Consider the following 14,438-nt stretch of genomic DNA (forward strand, 5'->3'; position numbering starts at 1 on the left):
ATGTTCAGATATTGAGATGTTCAGTTCGAAGCCTTTGAAGCATTTTTAATTTAACTTCAGGAATGGAACAAATAAACTGTGCGGGCCATTCAGAGTCGTACTTTGCCTTGATTGTACCATTATACTGCAGCTCCATCTGAATCTGCACAGGTGCAGTTTCCACGTAAATGGGTTGCGAAGCAGCTCAAAATTCTCTTTTTGTGCTTCAAAGTCACCAAAGCGCTGCGAACTCAGTGCGCTCAGTTTATCAGCAAAGTGCGCCAACTTGGTTCAACATTACTTGGCAACAGGGAAAGTGCAGCAAGTTGCACTGGTGCATTTGTGACAGCTTCACTTGAAATGCCTTCACTGCATCATATGTCATGTCCATGAACTGACAGATTTCCTTGCCGAGTTCAAAAACCCTATTGAGAATTTTTCCTCGACTCAGCCAACGGACCTCTGTATGATAAGGAATGTTGGCAAACTCTGAATCTATTTCCCACATAAAAGACTGAAATTGACCACTACATGCTCCATTTTTAGGACTTTACCAGACAGCATTTCGTGGTGTATGATGCAGTATGCTGTTAACTCACCGGTACAGTTCTCCTCCTGCAACTTTACTCGCATCCTGCCGACTAGTCCGCTTTTTTCACCACACAACACCGGCGCTCCATCTGTTGTAAGTCCAACAGGTTTGTCCGAGGGCAGTTTCATGTCGGTTACACTTTGAAATACGTTTTCAAAAATGTCTTTCCCTGTCGTTGTCCCTTGCATCGACTTAATGTTCAATATTTCCTCTCCACAGATGAAGATGATCAGCTGTGCAATGTCCATCATGTCTATACTTTCATCCACAGCAAGAGAGTATGCAATAAAGTTTTTGCTTCTTTCACACAACTGTGTTCTTAAATCAGTGGCCATCTCACAAACCCGATCAGCAATCGTATTTCTCCTCAGGCTCACATTTGCCAAAATCTGCGTTTTGTCTGGACACAAGATGTCTCACAGCGTCTTCGCAGCTCATCAGAGTGGCACCGGGCTGATTTGGCTTTTTCCTCTGCTACAATAAAACTTGCTTTCACAACAGCTTCACTTTGTGATTTTGCTCTGGTGAAATGTTAGATTCTTCTTTAGCTCTTCTACCTTCTGTGGTTTGTGCATTTAGGTTTTTCAGCTTATCCTGACGTTTTGTCTCGTAGTGCCATCTTAAATGAAATTCCTTAATTACAGCCACATTAGCTCCACTAATAAGACACACGGGTTTACCGGCAATGTCTGTATTCAGTCACCCACTGGCGCTGAAAGGCTCTGCTTTCAGAATCAACTTTTCTCTCCACCATTGTGAGGGGCTAGCTTCGCAATAACAGAAGTTTGACTTGATTGACGTGGGAATGTTCCCAGCTAGCCTAGTGTTCGGCAAGGAGGCTGCAGCTCTGCATTATGGGATCTGTAGTTTGTGTGTTATTAGCGCCTCATATCGCCGGGCCATACATAACAATAATAATAAATCTATATAAAATGATCTCACGGGCCGGATATAAATGTACACCGGGCCGGATGTGGCCTGCGGGCCTTGAGTTTGACACGTGTATTAGAGCGATTAGAGCACGCTGTAGGTATTACAGGTACTGTGCAGCAGTGGTTTGTATCATATCTATCTAATAGACTCCAATTTGTGCATGTAAATGGAGAGTCCTCTTCACACACTGAGGTTAATTATGGTGTTCCACAGGGTTCGGTGATAGGACCAATTCTGTTTACATTATACATGCTTCCCTTAGGCAGTATCATTAGAAGACATAGCATACATTTACACTGCTATGCAGATGACACCCAGCTCTGTCTGTCCATGAAGCCAGATAACACACAATAATTAGTTAAACTGCAGGAATGTCTTAAAGACATAAAGACCTGGATGGCGGAAAACTTTCTGCTTCTTAATTCAGATAAAACTGAGGTTATTGTACTTGGCCCTGAAAAGCTTAGAAATATGGTATCTAACCAGATTCTTACTCTGGATGGCTTTACCTTGGCCTCCAGTAACACTGTGAGGAACCTTGGAGTCATTTTTGACCAGGATATGTCCTTCAACGCACATGTAGCCGGATGGGCTACTTGCCTTTCTTTTCTTTTCTCTCTCTCTCTCACTCTCGCTCTCTCTTGCTCTCGCTCTCGGCTGTGCAACTAGGTTAATTGGGAACCCACCTGCATATTGATTGCAGGGTGGCGTCAGCACGTATAAAGCTAAGCCGGTGTTTTTCTGGATCATTCCTCCCGTGCATTCGGCGCAAAGCAGCAGTAAATGCTGGCACACTGCGACGGACTGATCAGCAAGCGAGTAGATCATATGACAGCTACAGCGTGGCAGTTTGTTTTATTCCGGCGTTGCGGAGAGAGGTGCTCAGTTATCTCCACCAGTGAGAGTATAGTGCAGGGGTGCTCACACTTTTTCCGCATGTGAGCTACTTATAAAATGACCAAGTCAAAATGATCTACCCACTACAAAAATCCAAAACATATACTTATTTATAAATATATTGAGGATTCTTTATATCTACAATGTATATACATGCATAACCGCAATATCCAATATTTCACAACACAATTAACAATGTAAACTTTTTGTCATTACCTGAGTTTACTCTGATGACTTGCACTGAATTGAATCAGCCAGGGATGCATATTCCGGACAGTAGCTGCTGACGGCCAGCCTCAAACACACTTCCAAATGTTCATCAGTCATGGTGGAACGGTACTTGGACTTAATGATCTTCATGTGGGAAAATGATGACTCACATAAATAAGTGGAGCCGAATAATGCAGTCAAAGAGGCAGCACATTTCCTCATGTTGGGGTACTTTACTTCTGTGAGTAAGTTCCAGAACTGTCCATGATCTCTGGACTTCAGCTCAATGTCGGCTTGTAGTGTCAAAATCTCATCTTCCACTCCAGAAGAGTTCAGGTGAAATAGTTTTGCAATTTTTGATGCGAGTGAATCGACCTCAGCATCTTCCCGAAAAGGATAGCACATGAAGGTAGCGACTGGCTCGAGCAAAGAAAAGTCTTGAAAGCGTTTGTCAAACTCTGACAGACAATTGTCAATCTGCTCTGTGTAGCGTGCACTGTCAAGTTGCAAACAGGCCATCCCTTGCATCTCCAGCTCTGACGCCGGGTTTTGAAAGTTTATCAAATCATGGCGCTGCAGCTTTAAAGAGAGATGTTGCATCTTTCGTTTGAAAGCATTAACTGAGCTGATCATGTTGATCACTGTTTTGTCTTTTCCTTGCAGCTGTAGATTAAGGCCATTCAACATGTTTGTCAGATCGGTTAAAAATGCCAAGTCTAACAGCCACTGACCGTCATTAAGTTGCATGTATTCTGCTTGTCCAGCTACACGGAAAAACTCCTTAATCTCCGGACAGAGCTCTCGAAATCTTTGCAGGAATTTCCCTCGACTAAGCCACCTCACGTCAGTGTGTAGCAACAACTCAGAGTGGTCGCAGTCAGCCTTCTCCAGATGTGCACGAGATCTGGCGCGAATAGAACAGGCGATCTTCGTTGCAGCATTCATGATCTCCTTCATGTTGAGCATTTTAGCGCATAACGCTTGTTGGTGGATTATGCAATGGTAATTTAGGAAGTCCGGGAAAGCATCGTCCTGCCTGCACTTGGCAATAAATCCATTCAAGCGGCCAACCATTGCGGGTGCTCCATCTGTGGTAATAGACACCAATTTGTACACTGGGAGCTGGGTTTTCTCGATAAAGTTTTTGAACGACTGAAATATGTCCTCTCCTCGCGTCTGTTCCTTCATGGGCAGGACTGTTAATAGCTTTTCTTTTGCAGTGATATCAGTAAACACCATACGAATGAAAATGCACACCTGGGCTGTGTCACTCACGTCCGTAGATTCGTCCAACTGCAGTGAGAAACACTGGCAATCTCCGATGTCCTTCCAAAGTTGCTGGGTTAAATCCTCCGCCATGGCTTCACAGCGCCGTGTAACTGTACTTCTTGACAGCTGGAGAGCTTTGATCGAAGATGTTATTTCTGCCTTATTTTTAAAGTCTCGGAACAATGAGTCAGCTGCTTCAACGAAAGCCTCTTTTACCATCTCTCCATCTTGAAAAGACTTCTTGTTTTTAATGATGATGTGACTCACCCGGAATGATGCTTCGGTGGCGGCTTTCGCTTTTGAAGTTTGTTGTGTGAAAAATGACTGCTGTCCGGACAACTGGGATTTTAGTTTATTCACCTTTTTCTTTCTTAGCTCGCTTTTCGGCGGAATGTAGTGTCGTATTTTCCGTGAACAGTTCGAAAATGCCGCTCCACATTTCCCTTCTTTGGCATTGCGATGGTAGCCTGGCAGATGAGGCAAACGCACTTCGAAAATGACATCGTGAAAAAAAAGTCCTCCTCCCATTCCGTATGAAAGTGATACGTTTTTGTCTTCTTACTTGGTCCAGCTCCCTCACTCATTTTTAACCCTTTCTTAGGTTTAAGAGAAAAAAACCGAGAGCTAAAAATTGGAGTTAACTCGCTGACTAGCTTGTCAGTTTTACTACACTTCGCGCCGCTGTTTGCGCATGCGCAGCGACCTAAGCGTCAGAAAAAATCTGATGTCATCTGACTGGCTTCCCTGTATCAATCAAGTGACGAGATGGATGATAGGCTGGCATCTATTTTTTTAATGCCATGCGATCTACCAATGCTACCTTTGCGATCGAATGGTCGATCGCGATCGACGTATTGAGCACCCCTGGTATAGTGCCTCCGGTCCTGGGGGTTTGTTCGCTGCCCTCACCTGTCCGTGGCAACTCGCCCAACCTTAATTGGAGTATCAAGACGCCTGCCTAGCCGCTGTTGTGAGGGCTCCTCCTCGGTGGAGCCTGCTGTCCTGTCCTGTCTTGTCTTGTCGTGAGACTGTTTTTTTTTAAGTAGGCCTACCTTTTTCTGGTTCGCCTGGTTTTATTGTATTTTATTCTGGACTGTTGCTTGTAACCACACTTCTGAGCGATCCTCTGCCCGAGTGTCATGCTGGGAACTTTAAATCGCCTCAGTTGCCGGTCTCAGCCTGTGGGGACCCAGACCGGCTTGCAATTGAGGCTTGGACAATTACCACCAGCACGAGTTTTAGTTGACTCGTAGCCTTCCAGTGTTGTGTGTGTGTGTGCGCACGTGTGTGATTTCTTTTATTAAAGTTGGTTTTAGTTTTTTTATGATCTGTAGCGAGCCTGATGCTCAGTGTCCTTTTATTCTTTTAACGTATTTCTGTTTTATTTCAGTGAATGGAGGACGTGCCAGGGACCTCAGGTGGTGGGTCGTTTTTACACTTTCTTTTGTACAGCACCGGGTGATTTTCTTTTCGTGTGATTTTCTTTTGGGTCCACAGCTGCTGGTAAGTCCAAGTTCCATGATTGTTTTATTTTAACTTTAGGACACTGTCAACAATGACGCTATATCTTGGTTTTTAATATTTTATTTATTTTTACTATAAATAAAACTGTTTTAATATTGGAGCCAACCTGCCTCGGTGTGCTTCCTTGAATCTGTGCGGCCTCTTTTTATTCCTTTTATCTATTTTTCTTAAATATATATTTCCTGGGGGTGAAATTCCCCTAAGTCGCGTTGTCATTTTATTATTTCTTTTATAACCCCGCCGACCACTTGGTCACACACATATTAAACAAATATGTAAGACTGCGTTCTTCCATTCGTGCAACATCTCTAAAATTAGAAATATCCTGTCTCAGAGTGACGCTGAAAAACTAGTTCATGCATTTATTTACTTCCAGGCTGGACTACTGTAATTCATTATTATCAGGAAGTCCTAAAAACTCACTGAAAAGCTTTCAGTTAATCCAAAATGCAGCAGCAAGAGTCCTGACAGGGACTGGAAAGAGAGAGCAGATTTCTCCTGTATTGGCTTCCCTTCACTGGCTCCCTGTTAAATCCAGAATTCAAAATCCTGCTCCTCACATACAAGGTCTTAAATAATCAGGCCCCATCTTATCTTAATGACCTTGTAGTACCATATCACCCTATTAGAGCACTTCGCTCTCGCTCTGCAGGCCTACTTGTTGTTCCTAGAGTATTTAAAAGTAGAATGGGAGGGAGAGCCTTCAGTTTTCAGGTCCCTCTTCTGTGGAACCAGCTTCCAGTTTGGATTCGGGAGACAGACACTATCTCTACTTTTAAGATTAGGCTTCAAACTTTCCTTTTTGCTAAAGCATATAGTTAGGGCTGGACCAGGTGACCCTGAATCCTCCCTTAGTTATGCTGCAATAGGCTGCCGGGGGATTCCCATGATGCATTGAGTTTTTCCTTTCTAGTCACCTTTTTCACTCAGTATGTGTTAACAGACCTCTTTGCACTGAATCATGCTTGTTATTAATCTCAGTCTCTCTTCCACAGCATGTCTTTTATCCTGTCTTCCTTCTCTCACCCCAACCGGTCGCAGCAGATGGCCCCGCCCTTCCCTGAGCCTGGTTCTGATGGAGGTTTCTTCCTGTTAAAAGGGAGTTTTTCCTTCCCACTGTCACCAAAGTGCTTGCTCATAGGGGGTCATATGATTGTTGGGTTTTTCTCTGTATGTATTATTGTACGACCTACTCTACAATATAAAGCACCTTGAGGCGACTGCTGTTGTAATTTAGCGCTGTAAAAAATAACTAAATTAAATTATTCTGGAGGCATACCTTAAAATTATGTTTTTCTATAATCTGATGAAAAATTGTTCAAACAACTAGAATAGAGCTAAATGACATACAGAAGAACAAATGACCAAACTGCTGCAACTGTTAATCATTTACTTATTGCAAATGACTGACTGGTTCATAACAGGATGGCTGCTAGAGGGTGAGGTCATCAGGCAGTCTAGCAATGCTTTGATCCAGCTTTGGTTCAGTGTATCTCCTTTATTGTGCAGTGTCCTGTTTTCTATTTTTGAAGAAGTTGTAATTGTGTATTAATTGTTAATTAATTGTGGTAAAATGTTAACTGAGTCTTTTAAAATATTGTATTTGTTGCATGCTATTGCTCAGAAATGACATATATAAAAATATTATATTCATAGCGTCGTATCTATACGTTAAACCATCCAGTTCAGGTTTGCTCGTTATGGTTATTCGTGTCAGCTGTGTTCCTCGTGTCTTCTCACGTCCCTGTTATCCTGTTATGCGTATTTAGGTCAGTGTCTCCCTCAGTTCGGTGTCACGGACAGATTGGAGTTGAGGGAGAAACACCAGGTGGAAACTGAGGTAGGAGGGAGACTGGAGACATCGTCATCATCTCAGGTTATGACCAAATAGATTTTGGTGAATGTACCCTGGTTGCTAGTGTGGGAAGATCAGGAAGAGGGAGGAGCAGGAGAAAGGAGCCAAGTTTGTTTGGGACACAGACAAGTAAAGTTTGGAGTTTGGAGGGGAACAGTTTGGATGAAGACTCCAGGGTTGTTCAGAGGAAGACGGTGAGGGAAGAATTTAAAATAATCCTGAAGTTCAGGAAGGAAGATGAGAATGTGCAATCGAGCCCAATAGCCTTAACTAGATAATTGAAAAAGAAATTTGGAGAAATTCAGCTGGCAAAAATTCTTAGAGATGGCAACTTATTGATAGTGGTTAAGACAGAAGTTTGGAAAAATAAGGTGTTGAATGACAAAAGCATTTGTAAGAAGACCGCAGGAGACGAGGATCTTAAGGAGAAAACAAAGTAACCTGGGATGTGATTACAGGTTTTCCTGTAGAAGAGGATCTAGAAAAGCTCAAGCGGTGTATTCATGGTAGTGAGGTCAGCAAATTAAAAAGATAATTAAAAGGGTATATTTGTGAATGTGGAGATGTTATATTGGTTTCACTGGTAAAAATAAATAATTGAAATGGGTATATATTTGTTTTTTGTTAAATTGCCTAATAATTATGCACAGTAATAGTCACCTGCACACACAGATATCCCCCTAAAATAGCTAAAACTAAAAACAAACTAAAAACTACTTCCAAAAACATTCAGCTTTGATATTAATGAGTTTTTTGGGTTCATTGAGAACATGGTTGTTGTTCAATAATAAAATTATTCCTCAAAAATACAACTTGCCTAATAATTCTGCACTCCCTGTAGTTACTGTTTGTTTACTTACACTGTTGTAACTGGAGCCTCGTCATCTCGTCTCTCTATATACTGGACTGTAGCGGAGACAGTGGCGTGTGTAGAAAATTTTTGTTGGGGGGGCCAGGTAGGGGCACAGATTTGGAGAAGGGTGGCAGATGTAATTAGCAGATAATGTTTAAAAAAAATTCTACCAACCGTTAGCCATAATTCAATAACCCTATAAACCTAATAACCGAATGCGCTTTTAACTCTTATTAGAATGAGATTTTAACCACTACGGTGCAAAGTTTTTAGATACTGCGTTGATAAAGTACAAGAGATACAATCAGTGCTTTGTCAGTGTTTACTCAGCATTCAAGGACAGCAATATTTGCATAGTATTTTTACTGACATGTAGTGCACATATGTTTTGGGCAAAAACATTTTTGAATATTAAAATACGAACATTTGTAACAAACAATTGACAAATTAGCCAATGCAAAACTTTATCTGCCTGTTAAAAAAAGAAGATAATCTTCTCACAAATTGGTGTTTGATTTTGAAACAGGAAAAAAGTGGGGAAACAACTGAAAAGACTAACATTTGAATAAAACCTGAAAGCAAGTAAATACTTTCTATGCTGCCTTATGGTAAACTTTGGTAATATTCATTCATTCATTCATTCATTTATTTATTCATTTTCAGGCACAACAAATACCTATATTGAACATAAAATACACAAAACAAAAAACAAAACTTGCCTGAAAAAGGAGTGGGACGAAGATCAATATTGATCAAGAACAACACTGGCTTATGATGAAATACAGTCAGCTGGCATGGTGACACTACCAGTATTAACCTGCAGGGCTGGACTGGGACAGAAAATCGGGCATTTTGACTAGAGACCGGCCCACCAGGTATTAAAGCCATAAAGACTTTGAATGAAAATAAATGCTGTTGTGACAGTGATGTACACTGTCTTGTTGGTGTATATATATGTATGTATTTACGTCAGATAAAAACTTTGGTTGTAAGATTTAGATAATTATTTAATAAAAGCTAGATATTTTAAATGAGAATAAGAAAGAAAAGTATTTCTTTGTGCCCCACCTTTCCCTGTTAATGCCCTACCTGGCCCCCTGGCAAAACTTTGCTAGATCCACCCCTGCACAGTTACCAGCTGTCAGCTACGTAGAAAAAGGATCCTGGTGCTATTTATCTTTCAGAAACAGTTCATAACTTCCCTTCAACTCATTCATGTCACCTAAAAGGTAAACCTGTTTCTCCATCACCTGTTCAGCTCTGATGATTCAGTAAGGACATCTCCTGGTTTCATCTTCATGCTTCCCTCTCACCACATATCCAAACCGACATCATGACCAGCAGCTTTTACAGCTGTGGCTCCAGCAAACATCAGCTGATACTAGAAATTAATATTAAATAAATTCTAACAACAGCTGATCAAGCTTAAACGTGCTGCTGTTGTTTAGCGCGACATCTGCTGGTTTCCTCTTTCTGGCGCAAAGTGGGCGATAAATAAACAAGAGAGAAAAGCTGATCAGCTGATCATTGATCAGTTTCATGATTGAAGTAGCAACAGGAGAGGCAGGGGGGGAGAATGAGAGAAGAAGAGGCAGCTGTGCAGCATAACGACAGAATAACTCCAGCTTTGTGTCTTTTTTTCATTCTAGCGAAAGTCCGGGACAAACTGCGTCTCTTCTCAGCTCAATACGAAAGGTGTAATATTTTCTCTGAATGAGGGACCATTCCATTTTTTTAAGGAGCCGTTGGCAACTCTACTAACTAACTTTATGAATAAAATAAAGTTCACTATCAGTAACATCATAGCACCACCCAGCTGTATATAAACTCCGTCAAGCTGGCTACAACGCAGTACGAGTTATTGCAACTGAGGGTAAAAAGTCAGCACAACGAAAATAAACTCCACCTAAACTTGGTTTATATCTGACCCAGATAGACTGCAGGTCATAACTTCTTACCTGAAGTTCAGTTCACCTGACACTCAGACTGGCGGCTGCTTCGGGTCTCTCCTCCTGCCTCCCCTTCCCTCATCCACCTGCTGGCCTCTGTGGAAGCCCCGCCATAGCCACCACCAAACAACTGAGTTATTTTTACACATCAACCTGCATCTGGCCAATCCACCACCTCTCATTGTTCATGCCATTACAAAAAATTTTTTTTTAAAAATAAGTCACCGGGCATATGCCCGGTATGCCCGATGGCCAGTCCAGCTATGTTAACCTGCAACCAAATCTGCAGCTCCATACAGCAATGTTACGACTTAGATTATATCTTATAACTCATAACTCTTATGTTAGCTCCCCTCAGTAGCATACTGTCTGAAATATTCGTCGGCTGAATTAATTCTTTAAGTGTTATTTTTTCTTTGGTATTCTAATTTCACCGAAGTTTACTAAACTCAACAAACTTAATATTACTTACCGGGACATTTATTCTGTCCTCATTTTCTTTCACCAAAAAATTGTTTCCTGCAGTGCCGTCTTTCGTGCTTGGCTTTCCTACCTTTGCTAACGTGATGCACATAGCGCAGAAGCCGATGCTGCATTCACTTACACTCTGATATCTGAGCTTCACCGTGAAAACATAATCGTACATTTGATATTTGATTGAATTTTATTGTTTTGCCTTTGGGTTGGCACCTGGGGTGGCCAGTCTGGTTGGGGGGGCCACCCCGCTGGACACGCCACTGAGCGGAGATGACAATAAAGTTTACTTTGACTTCAGCAGCAAGCAGGCGCACCGAGGGCTCTCGCACTCACTTTTCGTGTATAGAATTTCGAAAAAACATCGGTGTAAATTATAAGTCTGTATCATAATGTCTGGTGTTTTTGTTGTTTTGTTTTATTTTGCGAGTGAGTTATTAGATGCTGCTCCAGCCAGCCAGAGAATCCCCCGCCGCCCCGCCCTCTCCTCCCTGTGCCGCAAGCAGCAGGCGCACCTCACAAATGGAGGGCGCCCTTACTCCCAGCAAATGGGACATACCTGCAAGTTCAACCACATGATGAAGGAAAACATTCTGTGCATATCCAAGTTCTGTGAACTTTTTGACACAAGTTTAAATTACACTCTCTTCACTAGTCAAGATAGTTACAAACTTTCTTCTTTATGAATGAGCAATAAAAAATTTTTTAATTAAACATTTGAACATAATACAACCCGGCTTACATTGTGAGCCAGGCGGTGGCCAGGAGCAGAGGCCCTGGCGGAACCAATCACCAGATACCAAGACTGGCAATTGGGACATGGAATGTCACCTCTCTGGTGGGGAAGGAGCCTGAATTAGCATGTGAGGTTGAGAGGTACTGGCTAGATATAGTCGGGCTCACCTCAACGCATGGCTTGGGCTCTGGAACCAGTCTCCTAGAGGGGGGCTGGACTCTGTCTCAGGCTGGAGTTGCCCCTGGTGAGAGGTGGCAGGCTGGGGTAGCTTGGTATCCCCTTGGCTACTTGCCTGGATGTTGGGGTTTCTCCCAGGGGACGAGAGGGTTTGTTTCCTTCGCCTCTGGGTCAGGGAATGGGTCCTAACAGTCATCTGTGCTTATGTGCTGAATGGTGGTTCAGAGTACCCAGCCTTCTTGGAGTCCCCGGGTGGGGTAATGGAGGGTGCTCTTCCTGGGGACTCTGTTGTCCTACTGGGAGACTTCAGTGCTCACTTGGACAATGACAGCAAGACCTGGAGGGGTGTGATTGGGAGGAACGGCCTTCCAGATCTGAACCCGAGCTGTGTTTTGTTATTTGACTTCTGTGCAAATGACAGTTTGGCCATAATGAACACCATGTTCGAACATAAGAGTGTCCATAAGTGCACGTGGGACCCAGACACTCTAGGCTGCAGGTTTATGATTGATTTTGTAATCATATCACCAGACTTAAGGCCATATGTTTTGGACACTTGGGAAAAGAGAGGGGCTGAACTGTCAACTGATCACCACCTGGTGGTGAGTTGGATCAGGTGGCAGGGGAGGCCGCTGGACAGACCTGGCACGCCTAAACGTACAGTGAGGGTGAGCTGGCAATGCCTAGCTGAGGCCCCAGTCCGCGAGATCTTCAACAGCATTCTGAGGGAGATTGGGGACATTGAATCGGAATGGACCATGTTCAGCACCTCCATTGCCGAAGCCGCTGCACTGAACCAAACGGTAAGGGGAGCCACCAAGCTGATGAAAGAGTCCTATCGGTCTTGGTTAGCCTGTGGGACTCTGGAGGCAGCTGCTAGGTACCAACAGGCCAAGCGGAACGCAACACGGGCAGTGGCTGAAGCAAAAACTTGGGTGTGGCAGGAGTTTGGAGAAGCCATGGAAAAAGACTTTCGGGCTGCCTCGAAGAGATTCTGGCAGCTGACTCAGGAGGGGAAAGCGGTGTTCTACCTGGACTGTGTGTAGTGCGGGTGGAGCGCCCCTAACTTCGACTGAGAAAATTGTCGGGCAGTGGAAGGAATACTTCAAGGACCTCCCTAATGCCACTGGCATGTCTTCCGTGGAGGAAACAGAGTCTGCGGACGAAGGGGATAATCGCCAATCTCTGGGGGCGAGGTCATTGAGGCAGTTAAACAATTCCTTGGTGGCAGAGCCCCTGGGGTGGATGATGTCTGCCTCGAATTCCTGAAGGCTCTGGATATTGAAGGGCTATCTTGGTTGACACACCTCAGATTATATTACTCGGCTGGCCTGGGAACGCTTGGGTGTTCCACCGGACAAGCTGGAAGTGGTGGTTGGGGAGAGGGTGTCATGGTTGACGATGGCCAACCGTGGGGAAGTGAGGAAGGAGGACTCAGGCGCGGAGCTCTGAATAGCAGCAGTGCGTTTATTTACAGTGAATGGACAAACATAACAATAAATCCTCAGTGCATTCCCGGCCCCCGTGACGTGTCTTCTTCCCAGTGCTAGTGTTCCTGTCTCCGCTTCCCAGTGTTTGAGCACCCGGTGCTTGCTGCCCTCTCGTCTCCACGCCTCTCCTGGGGAAAACAACAAAGAGGCAGCCGTCAGATACACCACAATGCAGCAGATTAAACTTGGTAACTGGTCAAGAGACTAACGTGAAGCCACGCAATGATCCAGCGTTGGACAGAGCTCCACCACACTCTCAAGTAGCTTCTCCAATGAGGCCTGATCAGCTGCAGGTGTGTCACGGTCTTCAGGTGTGGCCAATCACCTGCCAGGGCCACACCCACCAGGCCTGAAGGTGCCTGTAAACAGGTGCTCTCAGAAACACCTGAACCACACACAAACACCTACATACACACATATCTACAAGCAGGGAGAACGAGGGACAACAATACCAGAAATACATATATTAAAATTCAAGTCTATAACTGCTCAGGGTCCCTGGGTCGCTCAGACCCAGGACCCTGACAGAGGGAGGTCTGGGCTTCTCTGCTTGGGCTGCTGCCACGGATAAGCAGAAGAAAATGGATGGATGGATGGATGGATGGACATAATACAACACAAACTCTCATGGAGGATACAAATTCAGAGAGATACATGTTTTTTTTTGTTTTGTTTTTTTTTTTTGTTTTGGCCTGTCCCGTTTGGCTCTTTTGCCATCAGAATTGTTGTCTAAAGGCAAAGAAAGATGCCCAACGGATTTACTTTACCAAATTGACCATCCCAGCCTTGCAATAATGGTCCATTTGATTCACCTTTTATTGTTTATTTTATTTTCACTTACTGAATATGGGACAGACTTGACTGGGGGAAAGAAGGGGAGAAAGAAAGAGGGAAAGAGAAACAGCTGAGAAGAGGGACGGGGGAGAAGGGCAAAAACCAAAAACCAACAGAATGAGCAGAAAAAGAAAAAAAAAGAAGAAAAAAAGAAAAAAAAAGCATATATCAATCACCTGGGTCACCTGCTGAGAAAGAAAAAAGAAAACAAGCAGAAGAGAACAAGAGTAATAGAATAAACAACATCACAATGATATATGGGAATATGACAGTAAATACTAAATATTAAACATTATTGTGCAGCACATAAGATCAACAGAACACAGTGTGCTTTGAGGTAGGAGCCAAAAAGGGTGTAGTTTGTGGGTGTGATCACCCGTGTGTACACCTGTGAGCATGGACGCATTTGTTTTTTGTTTTTTAAAAGGTTCCTTCATGTAATGATCTGCTAGAGGGTGTGGGGGGGCTACAGCCCCGTCCTCCAGGGCATGAAGCAGGTATGGTGGAGATCAAAACTCCAGACATCCAGAGGCCCCCAGAACACAAGAGACCAAGGAAGACCAACAGAGGGGCAGCCGCGCCACTGTCCCAGAAAGAGCTGAGGAGAGTCCCAGATGAGGGCTCACTCAGCAGCCGCGGAGCAGAAACCAGGGGGAGTTGCAGTGA

At 43.7% G+C, this 14,438-nt stretch overlaps 1 protein-coding gene, 1 long non-coding RNA gene and 1 pseudogene across 2 annotated transcripts; all 3 read right to left on the minus strand.

Moving 5' to 3' along the window:
* Positions 1–204: 204 nt before the first annotated feature.
* Positions 205–1,325, minus strand: LOC145423006 (general transcription factor II-I repeat domain-containing protein 2A-like; annotated as a pseudogene).
* Positions 1,326–2,623: 1,298 nt separating this feature from the next.
* On the minus strand, positions 2,624–3,970 carry LOC145423035 (general transcription factor II-I repeat domain-containing protein 2A-like). Its single transcript, XM_080295145.1, has one exon. It carries the CDS (start codon positions 3,968–3,970, stop codon positions 2,624–2,626), a length of 1,347 nt encoding a protein of 448 aa, XP_080151271.1.
* Positions 3,971–12,895: 8,925 nt separating this feature from the next.
* On the minus strand, positions 12,896–14,168 carry LOC145423228 (uncharacterized). The gene is made up of 2 exons (XR_013904327.1): positions 13,148–14,168; positions 12,896–13,066 (listed from the first exon to the last, which is right to left on the minus strand). It is a non-coding gene; the product is annotated as an uncharacterized LOC145423228 (long non-coding RNA).
* Between the last annotated feature and the right edge of the window lie 270 nt (positions 14,169–14,438).

The sequence above is a fragment of the Astatotilapia calliptera genome, chromosome 20, assembly GCF_964374335.1.
Source record: "Astatotilapia calliptera chromosome 20, fAstCal68.1, whole genome shotgun sequence".
Lineage (NCBI taxonomy): Eukaryota > Metazoa > Chordata > Actinopteri > Cichliformes > Cichlidae > Astatotilapia > Astatotilapia calliptera.